Consider the following 24,725-nt stretch of genomic DNA (forward strand, 5'->3'; position numbering starts at 1 on the left):
CTGCGTCCTCGCCTGGCCCGGCCTCAGCCTCTGCGTCCTCGCCTGGCCCGGCCTCAGCCTCTGCGTCCTCGCCTGGCCCGGCCTCCGAGTCTTCGTCCTCGTCTGGTCCTGTGCCCACCAGGCCATGGCCAGCACGCCTGGGACTGGAGGGCCGCCGCTGCCTTCCGCGCGGTCGGCCCCCTGAACTGCTCCTTCGTCTCCTTCGCCGCCGCCGTTGCCTTGCGCACGGCCGGCCTCCTGAACTGTTTCCACGTCGCCGCCGTTGCCCTGCGCACGGCCGGCCTCCTGAACTGTTTCCACGTCTCCGCCGTTGCCTTCCGCATGGTCGGCCCCCTGAACTGCTCTGTGTTTGGGTTGTTTTCTTGGGCTCCGGTGTTTGCTGTGCTCTTCTTTTGTTTTCTGTTCCGAGCCCTCCGTCCTGGGCCCCCGCCGCCCGCCCTGGGTTGTTTTCTGTTTGGTTTTGTTTTTCTGTGTTTGGGCTGTCTGGAGCCAGCCCTTGAGGGGGGGGGTACTGTCATGGTCCTGGGCCATGTTGGCCCAGTGTTCTTAGTTTTCTTGTATGTTTGTATTTTGTTCCTTGCTTAGGCCATGTTTTCTGAGTTGCCCTGTTGTGTTGTTCCCTAAGTGTTTTCCCTTCATGGCTCTCTCTTCCCCCTGTGTGCCCTCTATGTATTTATGAGCCCTCGTCTCCCTTTGTGGTTGTTTCATGTTTTCCCAGCCCGTTATGTCTGTGTTTTCCCCGTGCTCTCTCTCTCCTCCTGTCTGAACCTCTGTGCACTTCCTGTTTACTTTGTGACTCTCACGCCCGTACATGTCATGTTCAGTTCACCCCGCCCTGTCTCGTTATGATTATCAGTGTCACCTGTGTTCCCCGTGTGTTCCCACTTTCCTCGTTAACCCTCTGTGTATTTCTGTCTGCGTCTCCCTCTGTTCAGCGTGACGTCGTCCCTCATGCTGTGTGTGATTCCCCCGTGTTTCCTGGTGAGCTTTATGTTAATTTTTCCCAGTTTAGTTTTGTATCTCCTATTATCTTTGGTCAGCAATAAAGCTGCTTTTTGAGTTCATCCCCGTGTGTGTGAGTTTTGCATTTTGGGTCCTCCTCCTGCCTGCCACACAGCCGAGCCTTGACAGTGAAGCCTCGCAAAGAAGACTTGAACATGCAGATAAAAAGGAAGATAAACCCAGACACCACTGTGCAACAGATCAAACTTCTCGCTGTTACTTACTCCTGATTACTTGACGCTCATTATCTCCAAATTTAATTCAAACGTGTAAACAATCCTCTGCTGCCCTGAGTAAAAAAAAAAAAAAAAAAGCAACATCCAGCAACAAAACTGAGAAAAATAGCACAGACGCCCGAGGCAGCTGAGTCAAACACCAGTGCTCAGCCACCTGATATTCATCGTGTCTCATGTTTCTCTCTATTTTCACGGTGAGTTCTCACCTCCACATCGATCAAACACTTGCGCGGCTTTTTTAAGCCTTGGGACGATGAGAGAGGAAAAACACTGAAATTAATCACCTACTCAGTGTGAATACGGCAATTGGATTCGTGTTGTCATAATCCTTGAATTGGAATCGGGTTGAGCTCTGTATAATGCTGCTGAGAAGGTGTGGGTTTGCAATTTTGTTCTTTTGTCAGTCAATTTTTAGTGCCGTGTGTTTTGACAGCAGAGATCAAAAGCTCATGACGTGGTAGACGGATAGCTGTGATCAGAAGAATTTGAGATTGGGCAGTTTTAGAACCTGTTTAGATGACTCTGTGCATCTGTGAGGGATCTCTGTCACTTAGACTGATTTCATAAATATTTTTGTAACCTTAACATCCTGATAAAGCTTAAATACTTGGCTTTTAAGCTTAGAACCACTAATTAGCAGCTAATACCTTAAATAGATAGTTTCTGCAAACTATCAAGTATCATAAGAGAGGTGACCAGTTTAGGGTATTTTATATCAAAGTAAGTCAGTCACTCAGGGGTAAGAAAGCGAGGGAGCTTACCACAGCGGTTGCCAGGTCAGCTCCCAGTGAAGTCCAGCTCAGGACTAGCGTCAGCACTCCAAACACCATCATCCTGCAGAAATACAAAGAAACAACAGGGTCAGGTTGAAACTCAGTGCAGTGATCTGTTTATTTGCTAAATTAAACTAAGATTAACTGAAGGCTCAGTGAACCAGGACACAATGGCTCATTAAAGCTTGGTATTTATCCAAGTGAATGAGTCAGTGATTTAAATACTTGACCCGGTTTGCATTAGGTTCATTCCAATTACTTGCAGTGATTACAGGTAAACACTATTGTAATCACACTGCTAGAAAACCAAGAAGTACTCTGGGTTTGTCATACGAATCTGCACTTATTATATCAGTGGTATATCAGCACCTTCAATTTGATATGGTTCCTACATCAACATTCTTTTGAAGCTGTGTTTTTGAGCCACTAATATTAAGTCTAATCACTCCATTTAATCTGTGTCTTTGCACTGATAGAAAAATCACAAAGATGAATGCCATGAATGCTAAGAGACGCTTCAAAGTAGAGTTGAGTCATTATCTTTGCAAGCAACTGCTTTTCCAAACTAGTAATAAAGCGACCCCTTTGGAATAGTTGCATGTTTTAAGCATGTCTTATAACTACTGTATATAACAAAATAACAATCAAAATGGAGAAACAAAAAGAGCTATTGTAGAGTCCGTGTCATAACAGCTTCTGCTACTCATAAGAAATGGCTCGCGACCCAAGAGGAAGAAATGCTGATGTCACTGGGCTGTCATCACCAGAAAAAGTCACAGCAGTCATGTTTACTTCCATGGAGTTGATTCTGCTGCTTCAACATACAGCTGCAGAAGAACAGCTAATCTTCAACAGTGCTCATCCGCTCTGTTTGCCGACATCTGATTATAGCGAACTCAGTGGATGGATGTTCCTGCACCCATGTGTTTGTTTTACAGTGAATCCATACCCTGATGATGTCAACTTATTAGATGATAAGATGATGACATCAAATGATTTACACAGAGGCTGAGAGATTGCAGGCCCTGGCTGTCCATTTTGGCATGCAGGAAAGTGTTGATGTACTAAAATAGGAGATCAATACCTATTAAAGACAATCATAGATCAGCTCTGGTTAAGTGAAAAGAATTTCCAGAAAATCCAATAAGCTCCTGATTCATGTCACCACAGTTTAAATCGGATTTTTTTTCTATGCATGTCCAGGCTCATCGCCAGCCTGTTCATCTTTCAGCATCCCACAGATCCCAGGCTAATCCATTTCTCAATGCACTGAATTGATACTGAGCTCCCAATATTGAACTTACAATCCGCTACTTCTGTCCTTTTCTCTTTATCTCTACTTCTCTATATATTCCCTTTGCCCTCTCTACAGTGTATTTTCAACGCCCTCTGCCTTCAAATCAGATCCTCATACTTAAAGTCTGTCTCCTTCCTTCTGTCTGATACAGACCTCTCACTAGGCCCAGACAATTTGCGAGATAGGAAAGAGAGTGAGGCTTCACAGATTCCTTATCTTATTTTAGACTCGACAAGCAGAACTAATGCAAACGTTCTTCACCGTCTTACTCGTTCACTGCGATAACTTGCATTAATATGTGATTATATCTGCATATGGCTATATAAGGGGTACTGTATAGAACACTTTACACCAGTATCACATCTGGTTCTTGGTGGTAACTACAACAACTATAAAGGGATAAGAAGAAAATTCTGATTCCTTTTCTGACACTTTTGTAATTCCTCCTCGCAGACAAGAGCCTCACAGGGTTACATTTGCTGTGCCAATTGTCTCTCTTTCTGTCAGCAAAATTACACAAAAGCTACATGGCCAAATTTCATCAAACCTGCTGCAGAGATATAGCAGCAGAAAAGAATGAACCTTTTGTATTTTGGTGCAAATTCTCACTTTCTCTAAAATTGATAGCTAGGACACTGGCCTTAGAAGACTGTGCTCTTCCTGTATTTTTCCCATGAAATACTAATGCTGCATCTCAAATCACATATTTCCTCTTTTGTTTGCCTAGAGTAGCCACACTAAAAAGAACAGCTACACCCGGTACACTCCAAGTAACTTGGTGGTATGCTTAAAACAGACAAAACCCTGAGTGTAAAATTCTGTACACTTTTCATTTTCACTAGCCACCATCTTGGTGATGCACCAATAATTTGTTTGACAGTAACAGGAATACATTGTCAGCATAGATGGAAACGCTACCGTTAGCTATCTATATCTATATTGATATCTATATCTATAGTTATAACAACAAATTAGAAAATTCTTTCATAACAACTATAATTATATTTTAGCATTAAAAATGCTGTTTTGATAAAGAGCTTGTGCATACTGGTGGATTAACTATTATACATACATTAACATAGAAAATGATTTTGGCAATTTAGGCTAATTTAGGCTTGTTAGCCCTGCAATAGACCGGCAGCCTGTCCAGAGTGTACACCGGCTCTCACCCCATGGCTGCTGGGATGGGTACTGAATTGGATGGATGTTAATTTAGGGTCATAAGAGTTTGAACAATGAAGAAAACTGGACTTCTTTATGTTTTCATTGTTCACCTAAGATGCTTCTTCAGTTCACTTGTTTTCTCAAGCTCTTAAGACAACCATAAGTTGAATGATAACCTACACACTGCAGCTGTGTCTTGGCGTATATTTTATTTTCTTCGGTGTAAAAGAATTTAGCTTTGGATATGTGGACAAAGGTTTGACAAGTTGTAAATGTAAGAAAAGTTGGCAGCTTGTACAGCAATGGTCAAATGCTCCAACCGTTATTTCCAATGAGTGAATAGCTCTTTCTTCTTCTTTTTTTTGTCTTGGGTCAATTTGCTGGTCTGGAACATTCAGGTCTGTGTTATCACAATGCCAAAGAAGAAAGGCGAAAGGAATAGCCTGAGAGAAGCAACCGTTGCTGTCCACAGGGAAGCCTATCATACTACAGTGAGAAAGATTATTCACAACTGGAAAACAAGTCAGTTGCCAATCTTCCCAGCAAATTCACCCTAAAGCCAGACTTTGCAATGCTCAGAGAAACTGCACAAAAAAATATAAAAACAGTTAAGCTACATCTCAAACTCTACAGGCCACAGTTAGCTGGTTAATGTTAAAGTTCATGACAGTAGAGTTAGAAAAATACTAAACAAGTATGGCTTGTTTGGAAGAGTTAACGGGAGAAAAGCAAACATCTGTAACAAAAAAGAAAAAGGCAGTACAGCTTAATTTTGCAAAGTTGCATCTGAACAAACCACAAGATCTCTGGAACAACGTTCTTTAGACATATGGGACCATGTTTGGCAAAAAAAAACGAAACCAAAAAATACAGCATGTCAGTATAAACACCTCATATTAACTGTCAAGCGCGGTGGTAGAAGGATGATAATTAGCAATTTGAAACAGTAATCCATGCCTTTGTAGCCGTTCGGCTGGATTACTGTAATTCTCTTTATTATGGGGTGAGTCAATCTTCTGTTTTTCAACTGCAGCTAGTTCAGAATGCTGCAGCATGTCTTTTGACTGGCACTCGTAGATGCAAGCATATCACCCCAGTTTTATATTCACTTCATTGGCTGCCCGTGCATTTTAGGATCCATTTTAAGCTACTTTTATTTGGTTTTTAAATGTTTGTCCAATGCTGCCACTCTGTACCTCTCTGAGCTTCTTCATCCATGCATACCTTCCCGGTCCCTCAGGTTGACAGACCAGTTCCTCCTAAGCGTGCCCAGGACTAATCGTAAACTCAGAGGGGATCGGGCATTTACTGTGGCAGCACCAAAATTGTGGAATGAGTTGCCTTTACATGTTAGACAGGCGCCTTCCTTATCTGTTTTTAAATCACGTCTTAAAACATATCTATTCACCTTGGCTTTCAGCACAGCAGGACTTGTTGATGTTTCTTAATATGTTTCTTATTAATTATATTATTTTTAATTTTAAGATATTCTATATGTAAACTGTTTTCTCTTTGTTTTATATTGTAGCACTTTGGCTAACATTGTCGGATGTAAAGTGCATTATAAATAAAGATGCTATGCTATGCTAATTAGGCTCGTTTCACAGTCACAGAACCTGGGTAGTCTGGAGACATCAAGTCAACCTCTCTGTATGCCAAAGTCAACCTGATTGAAATATTGTGGTGGGATCTAAAGAGACCAGTGCACAGATGAATACCTGCAAATCAGTGAACTGAAGCAAATTTGTAAAGAAGAGTGGGCCACATTGCTCTACAAGAATGCGATGATGATGTTGGTTTATGACAAAGTTATACAGCAAAAGAAATTGTGGAAAAAAATCATGGGTTCCAGTTGGTTTTTCACAGCACTGGATAGAGTCCTGTGAAAAATGTTCAGATGACTTAAGCGTGTGTAGTGGTATGTAGAATTTTTCATACTGAGACCCAATGTAAATGGGAAGCGGGGCACATGAACTGCAAACTGCTCTGTGTTGAAAGGAGTTTTCTCTTTCATTCACCGTGCATTTCTCTGTCTTTGTTTTTCCAGTCTTTCCTCGTTTTGGCTCTGTAGCTACATGTTTCTGATCTACGGTAACTGAGCCCATCAGTTGATGAGTGTTTATTGTTTGATGTCTTCTCAACACTACATAGAGAAAAGGTAATTACTCTTCTTTGTAAAGTTCCCTGTGATGACTGTTGTTGCAAACTAGAGCTTTATTCCTAAAACTAAAGTGAAATTAACATAAATTATTCAGTTTTGTGCTCTGTGAGACGAATGGGAATCAATGGGATACAAGGAAAATAGGGTTTAAAGTTGAGTCAAGTGCAAAAGTTACAGAGTTCAATGAGCAGGTCAGATGATGCTAGTAAATGCATTCAAGGATGAGGTCAAGTGACTGAATTAAATCAGAGTGGGAAGGGGATTTTCTTCTCTACTAAAAAATATTTTGCTGTAAACTTCTGTTATAGCTAGTCTATACAGGGAGTGCAGAATTATTAGGCAAGTTGTATTTTTGAGGAATAATGTTATTATTGAACAACAACCATGTTCTCAATGAACCCAAAAAACTCATTAATATCAAAGCTGAATGTTTTTGGAAGTAGTTTTTAGTTTGTTTTTAGTTTTAGCTATTTTAGGGGAATATCTGTGTGTGCAGGTGACTATTACTGTGCATAATTATTAGGCAACTTAACAAAAAACAAATATATACTCATTTCAATTATTTATTTTTACCAGTGACACCAATATAACATCTCCACATTCACAAATATACATTTCTGACATTCAAAAACAAAACAAAAACAAATCAGCGACCAATATAGCCACCTTTCTTTGCAAGGACACTCAAAAGCCTGCCATCCATGGATTCTGTCAGTGTTTTGATCTGTTCACCATCAACATTGCGTGCAGCAGCAACCACAGCCTCCCAGACACTGTTCAGAGAGGTGTACTGTTTTCCCTCCTTGTAAATCTCACATTTGATGATGGACCACAGGTTCTCAATGGGGTTCAGATCATGTGAACAAGGAGGCCATGTCATTAGTTTTTCTTCTTTTATACCCTTTCTTGTCAGCCACGCTGTGGAGTACTTGGACGCGTGTGATGGAGCATTGTCCTGCATGGAAATCATGTTTTTCTTGAAGGATGCAGACTTCTTCCTGTACCACTGCTTGAAGAAGGTGTCTTCCAGAAACTGGCAGTAGGACTGGGAGTTGAGCTTGACTCCATCCTCAACCCGAAAAGGGCCCACAAGCTCATCTTTGATGATACCAGCCCAAACCAGTGCTCCACCTCCACCTTGCTGGCGTCTGAGTCGGACTGGAGCTCTCTGCCCTTTACCAATCCAGCCACGGGCCCATCCATCTGGCCCATCAAGACTCACTCTCATTTCATCAGTCCATAAAACCTTAGAAAAATCAGTCTTGAGATATTTCTTGGCCCAGTCTTGACGTTTCAGCTTGTGTGTCTTGTTCAGTGGTGGTCGTCTTTCAGCCTTTCTTACCTTGGCCATGTCTCTGAGTATATTGCACACCTTGTGCTTTTGGGCACTCCAGTGATGTTGCAGCTCTGAAATATGGCCAAACTGGTGGCAAGTGGCATCTTGGCAGCTGCACGCTTGACTTTTCTCAGTTCATGGGCAGTTATTTTGCGCCTTGGTTTTTCCACACGCTTCTTGCGACCCTGTTGACTATTTTGAATGAAACGCTTGATTGTTCGATGATCACGCTTCAGAAGCTTTGCAATTTTGAGACTGCTGCATCCCTCTGCAAGATATCTCACTATTTTTGACTTTTCTGAGCCTGTCAAGTCCTTCTTTTGACCCATTTTGCCAAAGGAAAGGACGTTGCCTAATAATTATGCACACCTGATATAGGGTGTTGATGTCATTAGACCACACCCCTTCTCATTACAGAGATGCACATCACCTATAATATGCTTAATTGGTAGTAGGCTTTCGAGCCTATACAGCTTGGAGTAAGACAACATGCATGAAGAGGATGATGTGGACAAAATACTCATTTGCCTAATAATTCTGCACTCCCTGTATAAATGTATAGAAAGTGAAAGCTTTGTCATCCTTACACAAGCCCCCATTAAATGTTCTAATTAAAACTGAGCAAAATGATAGAGATGTGACCTCAGAGCAGATATGCATGGGTACTGAGACCTCACTGCCAGTGCTAATTAGCTTGACATAGTAATCACATATTTCTCTCAGTTTCTAATTTTGGCTTCCACCTTGTGATTGCCATCTTACAAACCATCACAGACTAACTTGGACTGCAACTCATTAAATTGTGTTTATTTCCTCCGAGCAAATTTAGGAGATTGACCTTATTGTCTAAAATGTCTTAATTATGAAGACAGTTGTGGTAATATGGATTTACTTAGTCAGTGTGTACAATTAAGGTAAAGTATAATTATGATGATTATACTTAGTATAGTATAATTATTATGTGAATATAAATTGTTTCTACAAAAAGTAACTAAATGTATCCCTGTCTTCCTTCCTTCGGGCAAGTGCCTTAAACTTTTAAGAAATTTATCTTAATAAACTCTATATTATCTTTGGAAAAACACAAAGGCTCCGGCACACTTCCTTATGGGACACCTTTGACACAAGGGGCTAGTTTGGACAGGGTAGTTTGAACCGAAAATGATGCGTCTTTCTTGAGGACTTCATTTGGTCCACCTTGCTTGTACTTGGTTGGACCCACTTTTTCTTTTAGAACTGCTTTAATTCTTCCTGGCATAGATTCAACAACATGTCAGAAACATTGCGTTGATTGAGGCTACGTCCACATTAGCCTGGATAAATTAGAAAACGGCGTTTTCATCAGAAAACACTCCGTGTCCACACTATCATTTTCAGTCGTTTTCACAGAGTTGTGCATCCACATTGAAACGGCAGAAAACGCCTAAGTTCCAGTATTGCGCATGCGTGAAACGCAAGACGTTTCGACCTGCGTCAATTCTGTCTGCCGTTTAGTTACTTTCTGGCTCTTTGAAACGTCGCAGCAAAATGTCGAGGAAAAGCACCGAGTTTTTTAAGTGGACTAACAATGAGGTGTAGTTGTCGCTGCGAGTAACACAAAAGTACAAAGTTGCAAAAGCGATTGAGTTAAAGAATTTGAAGAAAAGCTATCTGGTCATGTACAAACTGATATTAATGTCTAATAGGGCTGTCAAAATTGAGCGCAAACAAAAGAACTGCTGTATAATGCCCTCCGCTATCTTAGCTTAATTGGTCACATGACTGCATCACACGATGCATGTGTCATCGTTTTCGAAAAGGCTCCGGGTTTGCCATACACACTGCCACGCGTATCCGCTTTGGAGAGCGTTTTCCTTGACCGTCTCAGTGTGGACGGAAGGCCAAAACGGAGACAAAAAGATGCGTTTTCAAACGAAAACACATTAGTGTGGACATGGCCTGAGATCTAGTGACTGTGGCGGCCATGTGAGTATAGTGCACTCACTGTCATGTTCAACAGTGAGTGCACTGTTGCCCATTTAATACTAGCTGAACATTAAGCAGTGTTCAGCTGGTATTAAATGGCCCAAAGTATCTCAAGAAAATATCCACATATGATTACACCACCATCAGCAGCCTGAGCCTGACCAGACCTTTCCAGTCTTCTATTGTCCAATTTTGGTGAGCTGTGAGAACTACAGCTTCAGTTTCTTGTTCTTAACTGACAAAAATGGCAACCTGACTTCTGGCATCAACAAGACATTTTTGCTGTTCACTGGACATTGACTTGTTTTCAAACCACTTTCTGGAAATCTCAGAGATGATCTACTGGGATTTGTTGGGAAAATCCCAGTACATCAGCAGTTTCTGGAATTGTCAGACTAGCCAGTCTGGCACCAACAACCTCAAAGTCGCTTAGGTCACCTTTTTCCCCCATTCTGATGCTCAGTTTGAACATCAGCAGTTTGTCTTGGCCATATCTATATGCCTAAATGCACTGAGTTGCTGCCATATGACTAGCTGATTAGATATTTGCATTAACGAGCAGTTGAACAGGTTTATCTGTGCAATTACCTCCTTCAATGTTTACCCCAGCACTAATGGGTAAACTGCCAACATATGCTAAAGGTTTTCCACTACAGCAGGAACATTATCTCTCCCTGGCTCATTTATTTTTCACTTCCTTGTTTATTTTTTCCAAATATGAAGTGAAGTGAGGGACCCTTCAGGATACCCAACTCAAGCTTGCTGCTGCACTTACATGGCACCCCCCCAGTGACAGACTTACAATGCAAGCTTTTGATCACGGAGGTGTAGTTAGACCATCAATTCAACGCAGTGCAAACACACTAATCTGAGAGACATACCAACGCTTGTTTAGACTACTGCTGTCAGCATTTCAGAAGCCCCACGCCCACCACAGCACCTAACCGTGGGCTCTGAATCTAGATTTCCCTTGAGGGGAAAATTAGTATTGTCACTTCCCACTTCCTGCTGAGATGAGCTTGATGTTTTATGCTTGATGAGCAATTAGCTAAGAAGATAAAAGCCAAACATTAATGCTGCACATATTCTAAATTTATATAACTATTTAGTAAGAGATGGTTGACTGATATGTTTTTTAGGACAACATAATCGAACGCTCAATTATACTAACAGGCATTATATGGCAAAAAGCGCTGTATTTTTTCCCAGCTCATAGTATTATTCTGTCATTTTTAGTGTCTTTCCAAGACTTTAAGAGATATTACTCATGCCATGTTACGTAAGATGAATGAAATATCTTGCCATTGAACATCTGTCAGATATGTTAATTAAAAGCACTTCTTTGTTGTGCCCGTGAAAGTGCAATTCAGATTGCTTTACATTTCTCTAAATGCAAATCAGCAGTATACAAGCACAATAATGAGGCTTAATTACAGCTCCATGATTAAAAGGGTGAGCTGGAAATGTTCTACAGTGAGTCATGTGAGCGTTGAAGCAGACTCGGCTGCCTGAACTAAAGCCTGCTCTTTATTTGCTTCGGGCTTGTTAAGTGTTCTTGAGTTCGTAATCTGGATATTCAAGGTTACTTAAGAAATTCAGGCCTCCCCTGAAAAACCGTTTATTACTTTTAACGCAACTTGCGCTGCGAATCCTTGCTCATCACAGTCCTAATGATCTCCGCCATCCAGGGAAATTAAATTTCCTCTGTCCTTTACTTTAGGAATACACATGCACTTGAAGCTTTTTATACTTTACAGCACTTTCAGACCGAATATGCATAATAGTTTCTGTGTATCCGGGTTTGAGATGACAGTTTTTATTCACCAAACCAAAATGTCCTTGCCACGTTAAAGGCGTATAAAAAGAATCACGGCTGAAAAACTCGACCGCAACAAATGCCTCTTCACAAAAACAAGCAGTTGTAAAAGATCCATAAATAAACATCTCTCTGACAGTGAGCTTTATAAATCTCTAACGTGTAGGTGTAAGCTGTTACTGTATGTCACAGTAACACCCAGCCAGACGGCATGTACCAGAAAGAGTTGGTAGGCCTCCAGAGTGTAATTTGCCCCCAACCACTTCCACTCTAGTGGAAGACTGCATCTCTTGGGAAGGCAGACACTCTTCACACTGACTCATCTTATGTGTGTGTGTGTTTGTGCGTGTGTGTGTGTGTGTGTGTGTGTGTGTGTGTGTGTGTGTGTGTGTGTGTGTGTGTGTGTGTGTGTGTGTGTATAGGGTTAGTCTTCGAGTGCATTTGTGGTTAGTAGGGCAAGTTTAGCAGAACTCACACCCTGAAATGACTGATTGCAAGAGACAGGATGCCTCATGAAGGAATGAAGGCAGGACAGATTTCATGTTCTTTCTGTGAAAGCTCCGTTTCAGCAAAACATGCACTACAGTGTGTGGGAGAGTGATTGTTAGGTTCATTAACACCAACATGCTGCACATTCTGGCCGCCTGTTAAAAGGCAGACGAACCAACACCTGTTAATGTATTACTGTGTTTTTTTTCTTTTACTGCTTATGTTTTAGTATAGCTGGCATGTGCTGTCACATATTTATCTTTCATTCTGGATGTTTGTCACTCCTAAAGAGTAGCATTAGTGTGATACAACTAAAAACCACAACAAAAAAGGTATAAATTACATGCTATATAATCTGGAGATACAATAAAATTGTACCTACTGTTGTTTAATGTAATTCATGCCCAGCCTATTTAGAACAGGTCAAGTGTTAAAGAGGGAAAATAATCTTCAGGAAGTTGTATTGCTGATAACATCTCATCTCTCCCCTGCTTTCCAAACCTCTTTGCAAAGCAGAGCCACTGAGACAGTAACGCTGAACAAGTTCAACCCACTGCTGGCAATGCTAAAAAGAAAAGGGAATACGGAAATGGCTAGAAGAGGAGTGTTTGAGCAAGGATGTAATTCAGTGCTTTGCTGCTTTGTTCACAGACATTTACCACGCCTCAAGCTTCCTTCATCTACACCAACTCATACTAATTCGCTCAACTCATCTCTATTTTTTGTTTAAAAAAAAAATAGAAAAATTGAATATTTTCAGAAAAGAAAAATGAATATATTTTATTTCCATAATAGCACACAGTTAGTTAAGGCTTAGCCTACTAATCTCCCAACTGACTTTTTCTTTTATATATCCTGCCTTTGCTTTTCACCCACTGTCTCTCCCTCCTGCTGTGCAAGGAAAGAGAAGAAAAATATCACATATAAGAATTGGGGGGAAGGAACAGATTACCACTTTTCATGTGAACAAAAAGATAGCTTGTTGCTGTAAAATAGCCCAATGTTACAGGGTATATACTCACGTTGTGAGCAGCCAGCGGGACTGCTTGGCCAGTCCCAGACAGGCCAGCAGGCAGATGATCAGGTCCAGGATGAGGAGCAGCAGGTATGTGAGCCACCTGCAGACACAGACAGACCACAAAATTAAACTGCTGCTGGTGAATGCCTTTTATTTATGGGAGGTGATGGAACATGGGAGGTTAAAAAGAAATTCAGTTTCTGAAATGTAGCTTTTATTTTTGTAGTTTTGCCTTTATTTCTACCCGTAGTAATACCTTTGTTGTCAATAGCTGGAGATGGGTTTCTCTTGAAAGCAACCAACAACATTCTTTCACAGCAGGCATCACTACCAATTTATTTTAAATTACACATACAGAAATATGAATTCTGAGAGGTAAATCTGCCACATAATTGTTTAAAATTGCACCTCACTCCTCTGTGCTAGCTAGTGGTTTAGCAACTGTTAAAAAACAGGGTTTACAAGCATTTATTCTGCAGAGAATCATTCTTATTATAATTAATCAAAACATACAGAAAAATTCGATCGATGTTGGAACCTAGTGAAATAAAAAATGACTCGTAAAGACAAGCAGGAAAAGAAAGAAAGGGTAAAGTATTGCACCTAATTTCACATCATCGGATACGTGCATTAGAGGCGTGTGTGAAAGTGTGTTCGTGCTCGCGGGTATAACGTGGTAGAGTTGTCCACCTCACTGTAACCATCTGTTATTCGAACAGTTTGTGGCTGGACATAGTAAACCTGTCCAGATGGCTTATAATGAATGGATTCAAATCCATGTGGCTGAATGTTTCATGGTATGAAAAATACAAACTGTGGGGAATCGTTTCAGTTTAATTTCCTGTCTATTTCCATCGTTGTTCATCTTCCACCCTGCATACATAACTCTGACATCACTTTGTATATTCTTATTGTGTATTTAATCATTTCTTTCTACTTCTCACCAGCCAGAGTTTCTACCCCTCTGAGAGAATCCATCTCACATCTTTTCTCCATCTTTTTCCTTTTCCTCCCCCTCTTCGTCAGTCTCTTTAATCTCTCTCCCCTCTCTCTCTTTCCCTTTTAGCCCCTTTTCTCTCCCTCGCCGCCATCTCCTTCCTCGTTTTATCTTCCCCCCCTTGGCAGGGGACAGTACAAGAAGCTGGGGCATCAGCATGGGAGGTACTTCAGTAACGCTGCCACCTTGTTGTCTATGTTATCCTAATCTAATTAGAGTCTGAGCAAAACATGAATACATGCAGGAGGTTGAACGGGCGGCATGTATGTATAATAAAAAGCAAGACCTCTTTTCCTCAAGAAACAAAATACACACTGAGATTTGTCAGTCTTTCCTGATGTTTTGCTCAAGTTCTACCTGTTTACCCTCACAGACAGGTCAAAGGTGACTGGATCCTGCATCTAAGCGTCAGGTCATTTCATGAGAAAAAAATCTGGCTTTTGAAAGTGTTTATGTACACAAATATTTAACTGTCTGCAATGTATCTGACTTCAAAACACAGGAATAACAATGAAAAATCGCTCTTCCATTTTTAATCGCTTATCCTTGTGAAGGGCACGTTGCCAGTCCATCACAGGGATAACACCCAGAGACAGACAGTCATTCACACTCAGATTAATACCTACGGCCAATTTAGAATCACCAGTTAATCATTAATTAATCTAAGAGGCATGTCTGTGGACCGTGGGAGGAAGCTGCAGCCCCTGGTGAGGACCCACACAAGCACAGAGAGAACAGGTAAACTCTGCTGGGCAGTTCTTTCCACTTAGAAACCATGTAGATAAAGAAAAAAGGTACTGATGTTGTCAATATCTTAACCTGATGTGGTAAAAACAGATCAATAGAGAGAGAATAAAACTGCATGGTAAACTAAGAATGGTTAGGAACAGTAGTTTTGCATTGGGCCACAGTTAAAAGAAATACTGAGCAATTCCTGGAAGTAATAATGTTACTTTTTGTGACTAAGTAAGAAAACAACACTGGAAGAGTGAACAACACACAGGCTTTTATAAGTTCAACATGAAAAAGAAAAGAAGAAAAAAGAAAAACAGGAAGCACACACAGCCAACCGCACAGAAACTATTTGTTGGAGTGCAGCAGTGATAATGAGTCCATTAACAGCTTACAATGTCTGGCTGTCTGCTTGCAGTCTGCCTACACTTCTAGCATGGAGCTATGCGGGGTATTGATTTATTGGCTGAGCAAAGGAGTCACATTACAGATCAATACAAACACATAAGCCTGTCTGTTACTGCAGACTCCACAGAAAACACCACTGAGCCTATTCAAGAATAAAAATAAAAACTGGACATGAGCCCATTTTTTTCCTCTAAGACGATGAGAGTAACAACAGTGAGACAAAGCCTCGGAAAATAGTTCCGCTAACACGTTGCAGTAGGTTTTGCAGTAATAGCTGCTGTTTTCATTTATGCAATGATTGCTAATTATTCAATAGGATGCTTTTTTTGAACATCCTAAAGAACTGTCTGGAAGATAATTCACATGCAGTATGTAGGTACACACACAAACACAGCTGCATTATTATTTAAACCCACCCAATAAATATTATGTGAGATATTCAGGTCATAGCATGTAGAAAGTAATCTATTCTACCGTGTTTAAATTGCTCATTGCAGCTATAAAATGAATGTGAATGACTATATGCAAGTTTGTTTTATTTGGATTTTTTTTTTTAACATAACACTGATGAATTAGCTTTTTAGGTGCACCGATGCTTAGATGTCTTCTAGATAAACTTTTGCCATATAAACTGATTAAAGACTGCATGTATGTATGAAAAGTAAACTTGTTCCAAAGTTATTAATAATTATATTCCTTAAACACTTTTCTACTGATTTTCATTGTATAAATAAATTTGAAAATTTCACCTCCCACGTGTCTGGGAAGCTTTAAACCGTTAAAAATGTTCAGGGCAACGGAAACGTGCACCAACAGAAATAACCTTCCTGAATCCTGTCCTCGAGCTCTGGGTGTTTTTCTCCTCCTGTTTAACTAGACACTTTTATAGCATCGAGTAAACAGATTCGCACACAGTACAACCTTGACACATGTACTCTTCTGTTCCCCACCTGTAGTACTCTATGGTTGCTGACTGATCGGCAATGGATGCCAGGTCCACTTTAGCTTTTTCCCAGTCAGACAGTCCGAGCAGCTGTTTGATCACATTGTCAGCCATCTGCTGCATGAACTGCAGGGTCTGCACGTAGTCGCCCCGTGTTGCAAAGATCTCATCAAGCCTCGCAAGGTGCTGGTGCAGCCCACTCCTCATGTTGCCCATGGTGCCTGAAACCTGGAGCGCACAAGAAGAAAGAGTCGGGTAAGATTAACTGACACAGCAAATACAGTTAGAGGGTATGAGTCAATGGTATTATAATACATTAATAGATCTATCTAAAGTACTGCATAGAAGTCCTGAGAAACTAAATTTCTTTCTGTGTTTTTTAGGAAAATTAGGTGGTGATTTATTGAAAAACATGCAAATGTACACAGAAATAAAAAATACAACCTGTAAGGCAAAAAAGAGAGTTTGTTCACTTTCAAAAAGCTTGAAAGTCAGTATTTGGTATGACCACCTTTATTCTTCAACACAGCCTGAACTCTCTTAGGCAAGTGTTCTTCTAACTTTTATAAGTAGTCTTCAGGAATAGTTTTCTAAACTTCTTGAAGGACATTCCACAGCTCCTTTGGCAGTCTTTTATCCCCTTCTCTGTCAAGATGAACCGCTTTAATAATGTGTGCTTGCTTTTTTATTCATTTATGTTTTTACTGTTGTTGTTGAAGCAATCAGACAGTTTCCAGACGGTACAGCATGGTTGATCAAAAGCTGATGGCTCAAACACAGCCTAAAACAATCACAGAGCCTCCACTGTGTTTTACAAAGGGCTAAAAACAGACAGTTTTAACCCGTTTCTGACCTCTTCTGACTCTCAGATAGTATTCGTCTGCAACCTTGACAGTTCTTTTGCACTTAACATGCCAAAGTCCATGTTTTTTGTTTTTTTTTTAAGGACACATTGCAAAGATATGCCAATAGCTCTATCAGAATCACCTTGCTGGTGCAAAAATACTATTTCATGCCTGACAAGTTCACAAATTATGTGTTTTTGCAAAAGCAGCTAGTAACAAAGTCCTTAAAGCTATCTTATCAGGTACAAGGACTGGATTGCAGAAGGATGTAAAAACAGTTCATCTATCTATCTGTCTGAAACAATGTACTTAACAGCAGTGAATTGTAGCAATGGACTACATATACTAAGTATAATATGCTTCTAATAATATTCTAAATATAGAAATTTTCTGTTGCTTAAAGTGAGGCACTCAACCGGTCAGTCAACAGCTGCTCTTATTCAGCTTTTCACTGAACAATGAACAGAAAAGTCCATATGAAACAGCTGTGTGTGTGTGTGTGTGTGTGTGTGTGTGTGTGTGTGTGTGTGTGTGTGTGTGTGTGTGTGTGCGCGCGTGTGCGTGTGTGTGTAGGAAATCAACATTGAAGTAATTCATCTTCATGTGTTAAATGCTTAGGCAGTGAGAAGTCTTCTTCAACATGTATGAACTTCCATTAGTTTACAACATCTCCAACAAAAGCAGACGAAGCAGGAAACGCAATCAATCTGAGGCCACTCCCTGACCTTTAGCCATGCGCTTAGCGTGGTTAAAGATCAGGGAATAGCCTGACCTTTATGGGGATGGCAACATCTCTCTGTTGGTCAGTAAGTCTCTCCACCGCTTTGTTAAAACATCTTTAAAATTATCTAAAAAAAATCAACTGTTAAAAAAAATGGTTTTCATAGTTTCCACATCGTAGATTATGAATCAAAGCACTCAAATCCTTGGAAGAGAAATGACTTGAAAGTCAAATGACTACTTAGTGTGTTCTCATCCAGTTTTGCACTATAGATTTTTTTTTTAACATGCAGGTTAGATTTAAGCACCTGGAAAGATACTAACACAGACCTTTACAACAGTAACCCCACATCATGCAAAAGCTGATGCCATAACTCAGTGTTGCACACCACTGCTGAAGACAACTTGTACTTGTTAGTGTAAGATGACGAACATGTCAAGACTTGCACACTCATTAGCATTTAGCTTATAGCCCTGAGTAATAAAGCGTTTTCATAAACCTGTCAGACAACTAGCATTAACCACAACATTTTTGCTTTTCTTCATGGCAATAAGAAACCGAAGCTCCTGGAGAAAACTCAAGCAAGCACAGGAACAACATGCAGGCTCCACACACAAGGACTCTGTCTGGGTTCAAATCAAGTATCCTATGAGGCACTGACCCACCGTGCTGCCATAGAGTCAACCCACCAGCCTTTAACGCTTGAAGTCTTATTCACAGAAAACTCATCAATACAACTGATGCTTTAATGAGTTGTCAGCAAAACATACAAGTTTGAACACAGCATAATGTTTTCTATGCCAGACTTTTCTGCTAAAATAATAATGTACTGACAGTGTTTTTTTTATTACTGAGGTCATGTGTTTGCCTGAAAGAAGTTCCCAGAATTATGGACAAAGGTGAGATTTTTCGTAAACATGGAGGTTGGTCTGTGCTGCCACTCAGCAGCAGAGCTCAGACAGAGGACCGTGTGGGAGAGCTGGGCTACTGTGCATGTTGATGCAGTTTTAGTTTAAGTAAACAGATCAGCTTGGAAAACAGCCAAAACTAGAAATCGCAGAGACAAAACAGCAGGTTTGCTAGTGCTGCTGTTGGTGGTTAGATATTTTTTTCAAACCAACACCTCACTATGAGACTTATAGTTTATTTACCTGTTTAAGCCCAAAAGGAAGAGTGATCCCCTAAGCCAAACAACAAACAGATAAACAGCAAACAGACACATTTATTGTGACAAATCACATTTTTATTTATGGCCAAGACAACATTATACAGTATTTATGTAACAAATATCGAACCATCTTCTTGGGTTTAATTACTGTGTACTTTGCTTGAAGGGAGAAGTTGTTTACAGGGAAATGGTGTTCGTGGAGACAACCTGCTATAAGATAATTAAAAAGGGAAATAAGCGCTCTTATTCAGCTCTGGGTACTTGGCATTCACAAGCAAGACTACTCATATTGTTGTTGGCTTTGTCAGGGACAAGGCTTGCTGAAGCTAAAAGGAAAGTTTGGATAGCAGTAATTAGTTGGTTTTGCATGTAATGTGTGGGCCACATTATACAGCTTACGGAAGAGCTGAGAATAAATACATAATGAGAAAAAAGGAAGAGAAAGGTTAAGTGCAGCTGATTGAGAATTGTTTGCTAAACTTTCATAAATATGTCTTCATAAACGAATCATTGGACTGCCCACAATTAAAACTATATTTTTCTTTCAAAAAGTGAACGATATTAGACATAATGCGTTATAACATGAATAATGTTTACTAGAATGTCTCAAATCGAGTTTTTTTGCTATTAATGCAGATTCATTTCCTTTTCGTGTGATCTGACTACCCAGGTCAAAATTCCAAACAAAAGAGAAACCAGATGAAGTTTGATTTAGTTTATCTTCCTTTGTATTTAACTTTGATAAAGTTGTGCATGTTGTTAATCCTTTTGATGAACGATGCTATTCCATAAGGTCGCTCCTTACAAAATTAGTCATTAGATGTCGATTACCTTAATGAAAAAATCTAACCTGACATACTTGTATAAAAGCAGAGCAACTACTGAAAATCACAGGTTTAAATAACTCGTCCATTCTTATAGTGAGACAGAAAAGGGAGTTAGATGTGATGTGATTAAAGTAGAGTTAGGTGGATCCAAGTGTAGACACTTGTAAGCCATCTGGGCATTGGGGGGAAAATCCAATGCACAGCAGCAGATCTACAACAGAAAGGCTGAAAAAGAAAAGAATTACAATGTTGCAATGAGCCAGTAAAATTCAACTTGGTTGAAATGCTGTGTTGGGACCTTAAGAGAGCTGTGGATAAAACAAATTCCCACAAAATCCAATTAACTAAAGCAATGTTTTAGAGAAGGATCATTCTGTGGATCAGAATTCCTCCTCAACGATGTGAGAGACTGATAAAGTCATACAGAAAATAATCACTACAAGTTATTGCTGCTGAAAGTGCTCCTATGAGCTGCTGAATAATGGGGTGCACACAGTGCTGTGAAAACATCACATTTCCTTACATCATTCATACTGGTGCGCCTCCTGATTTATGGGTGAATGTTTTCAGAGGACGTTAATATAGTATTCTCAAAGAAATTGATCACTTTAATCGCAGCAAACCTTTTTAATTTTCATTTAAAGTTATCACTTTGATTGATTGCCATAAGAATAATCAGACAGAGATCCAGCACACAGTGGCTTCTGGGTTTTACAAAAAGAAACAGATCGTATGCACAGGCATGTAGCACTCTGTACTTTGTTATCTGATCACTCATCAATACATCTTCTTCTTCAAACTGAGAAGATGAAATTGCAGATGAAAAATGAAAGCACATATCTGATCCTCGCCTCCTGTGTAAAAATCTTATCTAAAATGCCCAGGGAGACAGACAATCCAGCTAATCTCTCCTTCATCTTGGTCTGATACTCACTGTGTGGGTTGATCCGCACCGATCAAGAAGATATAATTCCCCTTTTCCAGTCATCTCAGCCTTTATCTCAGACTGATGTTTTAAGGGCACGGAGAAGTACTTTCCGCCTCACATCTTTTCTAAACAAACAATTTACAGTAGATTGTACTCAGTGCCTAGCTATTTTCTTGTGGGATATTCATTTCTACATGCCAGAGGGTAAACAACAAACAATGAAAAAAGTCTAAAGAACCATTATACGTGACATTATTCGGATAAAATATGCGTAACCTTAAGCAGAGAAAAATGACAATGGGGTGTGACGTTTCAAATGTAGATTCTCGCTTCAGGAAATGGAAAAAAATACAGATCAATGGGAATCATGTGCAGACTCTTGTTTACACATTTTAAAGCCCCTGAGCATCATTTGAAGGGGAGAAACAGTTATGTAGTCTCAGATCCTACTTACAGAAAACCTTGCCATTTGCCATGTCCATCTTTCAAAACGCCATCATTTTTTCCAATGACGTATTGTAATGCCCACGGGTAACTTAATCCATCCTGTCTCCTAAGGCCTGTACACATTTCAGGCAAGAAATGTTTCCTTTGTTTAGCCCTCAGGGAGACCTACGGCCATTTTTTCGTCCTCAGCGTTTTTTAATATTAGGCCATTTTCACTGTGTTGAATAGAATATAGCCAAACCTTCCAACCCTTTTTTTTTCCTTTTTTCTTTAGAATTGCAGTCTCCGTTTATTCGATTAGCTTAAAGTGGCTAAGCTACAAACCGCCATCCACTTGAGGTCCTAGAGCCATAAATCGCCCCATTGACTTCCATTATAAACGCTATTTTTCACTGCAGAATTATTACCGTTAACATCTGGGTGATGGCTTAGGTTTCATTTTTGTTTTGGACAAGAGGCCTTAGAGTTGTAATTTTTTTTATTTGTCCACCGGGTGGCGCCCTTGCTCCACATTTGACCCGGGGCTGGAAAACAGCGGGCTGCTTGGACAGACCTGCGGGGAATGAAGCCTCATTTCCGGCGTGCAGCAGCGGCTTCGCCCGCTGATCGGACGGGACCATTTTCGGCCCCTAGGACCGTATGAGGGTGCTTTTTTTTTGTAGTCAACAGGAAATGACGTATTTGTTGTCACGTGGTATCGGATGTGTGTGCTGCAAAAATGAGTCCCCGGTGATCGTGCCCCGGTAATCGTCGCGACTTACCCCGGCAAGAATGCACTTATTTCGACCTAGAGGAGGAGCATTTGCCGCCTGGAGACCATTTTCTGGTCCTGAAAAAAAAATAAAAGGCGATCGAAATGACTGTTGGTGCCAATCTTTAGTCCATCTAAAGGCCTAATTATAATAACAATTGAATATTACCTCAAATGTTTTTTTGGAAACTATTAAAGTTTTATGTTTTTGGGGCAAAAAAAGCAGTGCGCTCATGTGACGAAACCGGGATATAAAGGGTTAAAATCCGCGAAATGTAATTAAAACTTGACATGAATATTTCAAGGAGAAGTAGGTCTAAAAGATTGGCTAATTTAAAGTGGAATAAAATATTAATGTATAAATTTTTTATAGCACTTTTTTGGGCGTGGTCGATTGGGACCGATAGTGTGTGCATTTTATGAAATGCGCTCCTGCAAAAAAAATAAAAGGCGATCGAAATGACTGTTGGTGCCAATCTTTGGTCCATCCAAAGGCCTAATTAAAAGTACAATAAAATATAACTTTCAAATGTATTTTATGGAAAATATTTCATTTTTTTCGCCAAAAACGGCCGTGCGCTCATGTGACAAAACCGGGATATAAAGGGTTAAAATCCGCGAAATATAATTAAAACTTTATATGAATATTTCAAGGAGAAGTAGGTCTAAAATATTGGCTAATTTAAAGTGGAAAAAAATATTAATGTATAATCTTTTTATAGCACTTTTTATGGCAAGGTCGATTTTTGGCTCTAGGACCTCATAAGGGGTACTTTTTTTAGGACCCCCCCAAGGGTTAAGCCCTGGTCTGAGATTCTACAGAATATAAATGCCACTTCCTTCACTAGAATTCGATCTCTATCTTTAAGCCTGTTCGGGCTGGTATGTCTCTGTGGAAGTGATGCCTCAGAGAGATGAGGGATCACAAAACAGAGAGTGAATGTAAAAGAACAGTTCTAATTTGAGGCACAAACCTCCCAGAAAGTGTTCGTCTCTGAGATGAACCATGTAAAAAGAAAAGAAAAAAAAGGAGTAATTTCTAATTTTTTGTAGTGTTTTCCTTTTTAAAAATTCAGTGCTGCTGAGCAGGCATCACAGAATCACTTACAATCGTCTCGTAATTGCTTGATAAATGAGAACCGTTTGACTGTATTTTTGAAATTTAAAAAAAGGATAAGATATGGAATCAGATCTTTTTTCTGCAATCCATTGTGTCTGTATGATAGAAGAAGAGAAAAGTTTCTTCAATTAAAATTGAATGTGGGAGCTAGAGCGTGAAATGGAACATGGGTCTGAAGTGCCTTGGCAGCTCGGTCACAGTTAAAGATAGAGACCATCTTCACCACTGGGTACCGAAGCTCTGAAAACATCTCTTTAAAAATAAATTCCTTTTTTAAGTTTGATACTGAATGATCACGAAGCTTCTAGGAGGTCATCCTTCAGAGTGGATTAGTGGTGTTTATGAGTTTGTTGATGAAAGACTGAACAAGTTTTCAAAGATGATGTTTCTCCTTAAGTTTTTGCAAAACTGTTACTTCTTCTACACATTTTGAGGTAAAGCATCAGTTGCTCTGATAAAGATAAGTCTCACATCGCTGGTTTTCTCCAATTTAGATATTTACACACAGAGTGATGCAGTCCACTGCCTCAGCAAACACCTTGGTTGTCTCCTTACTGTGGAAGAGCAGTTTTGCTTTCAGGCTCTTTCCTGTTATCCAAAATCCTCTCCCATTCCCTATACATGAGCAAAACCATCCACAGTCCAACTGTTTGTTCTAAATTAACTTGTACATTTTGGTGCTGGACTTTCAATTCCCCTTTGACTGCAACAGTTTATTACAATCCTCAAAAAGAGTGTTTTGCTTGAGAAAATTTATGCTAAACACATGCGCATAGGCCTATAAAAACAAGCCATGCTTCTATTCTACTCATTTCCAGTTACACTGAATGAAACAACTACATTTGCAGAAAACCAACGAATAGTCGTAAATTTAGCAAAACTGGCATGTACCACAGACTCCATGAAAATCTGTAGTTTGTGGCACAGTTTAGTCAACTGGTGTTGTGGTAGTCACATCAATGGCAGTAATATGCTGTCATGTTGAACTACAAACTTCTAGGTAAAAGAACTACAGCAGTGAACACAAATTCACCTTTTCCTATAAACCTGTATGTAAGTAGAGATGGATGTGATCACCACGAAATTGCCAAAAGCTGTAGTTCTTCCAATAACAATGTGAAGCTGTTTAGATATTTTGCATGGGACAAAAACAGTCTGGTGCCTTTAGACATGTTCATGTGGACTGAATTGATTTTTGAACCAGCTTTACATCGTTATTAGAAGAACTACATCTTTTGGTGATGTCATGGTGATTACATCTGTACAGACTGTTTTTGCCCCATATAAATATGCATTTACATATTTTACATGGGACAAAAACAGTCTGAGGGCTTACCGACATGGGTTTTGGAACCATCGTCAAGTTGCTGTCAGTTGAGGAACATTTGACACTTGTTCATCAATTTAAATTTTAATCCCCAGATGTTGATGCTTATGTCTAGGCCACACACATGTCAATCGCCAGCTCTACTTTACCCCTAACAATACCTCAAGATACTTAAATTTCTTTGAGAAATGTCATTTCTAAGAGACAGAAGAAAAACCATGGTCAGGCTGTAAATATGGGCATACAAGGTGCTC

At 40.0% G+C, this 24,725-nt stretch overlaps 1 protein-coding gene across 3 annotated transcripts in view; it reads right to left on the reverse strand.

Annotated features, from left to right (window-relative positions):
* The window catches only part of ttyh2 (tweety family member 2), a 75,943-nt gene that overhangs the window by 14,331 nt on the left and 36,887 nt on the right, over positions 1-24,725 (reverse strand). For all 3 annotated transcript variants that reach the window (XM_085416866.1, XM_085416865.1, XM_085416868.1), the window contains exons 4-6: positions 16,345-16,565; positions 13,262-13,357; positions 2,000-2,072 (exon numbers count right to left, since the gene is read on the reverse strand). In XM_085416866.1, coding sequence (XP_085272992.1) covers positions 2,000-2,072; positions 13,262-13,357; positions 16,345-16,565 — 390 coding nt within the window. The remainder of the gene's footprint in view (positions 1-1,999; positions 2,073-13,261; positions 13,358-16,344; positions 16,566-24,725) is intronic.

This window comes from Rhamphochromis longiceps, linkage group LG8 (genome assembly GCF_057381845.1).
Source record: "Rhamphochromis longiceps isolate RC_006_pf linkage group LG8, R_longiceps_female_GT1.1, whole genome shotgun sequence".
Classification (NCBI taxonomy): Eukaryota; Metazoa; Chordata; class Actinopteri; order Cichliformes; family Cichlidae; genus Rhamphochromis; species Rhamphochromis longiceps.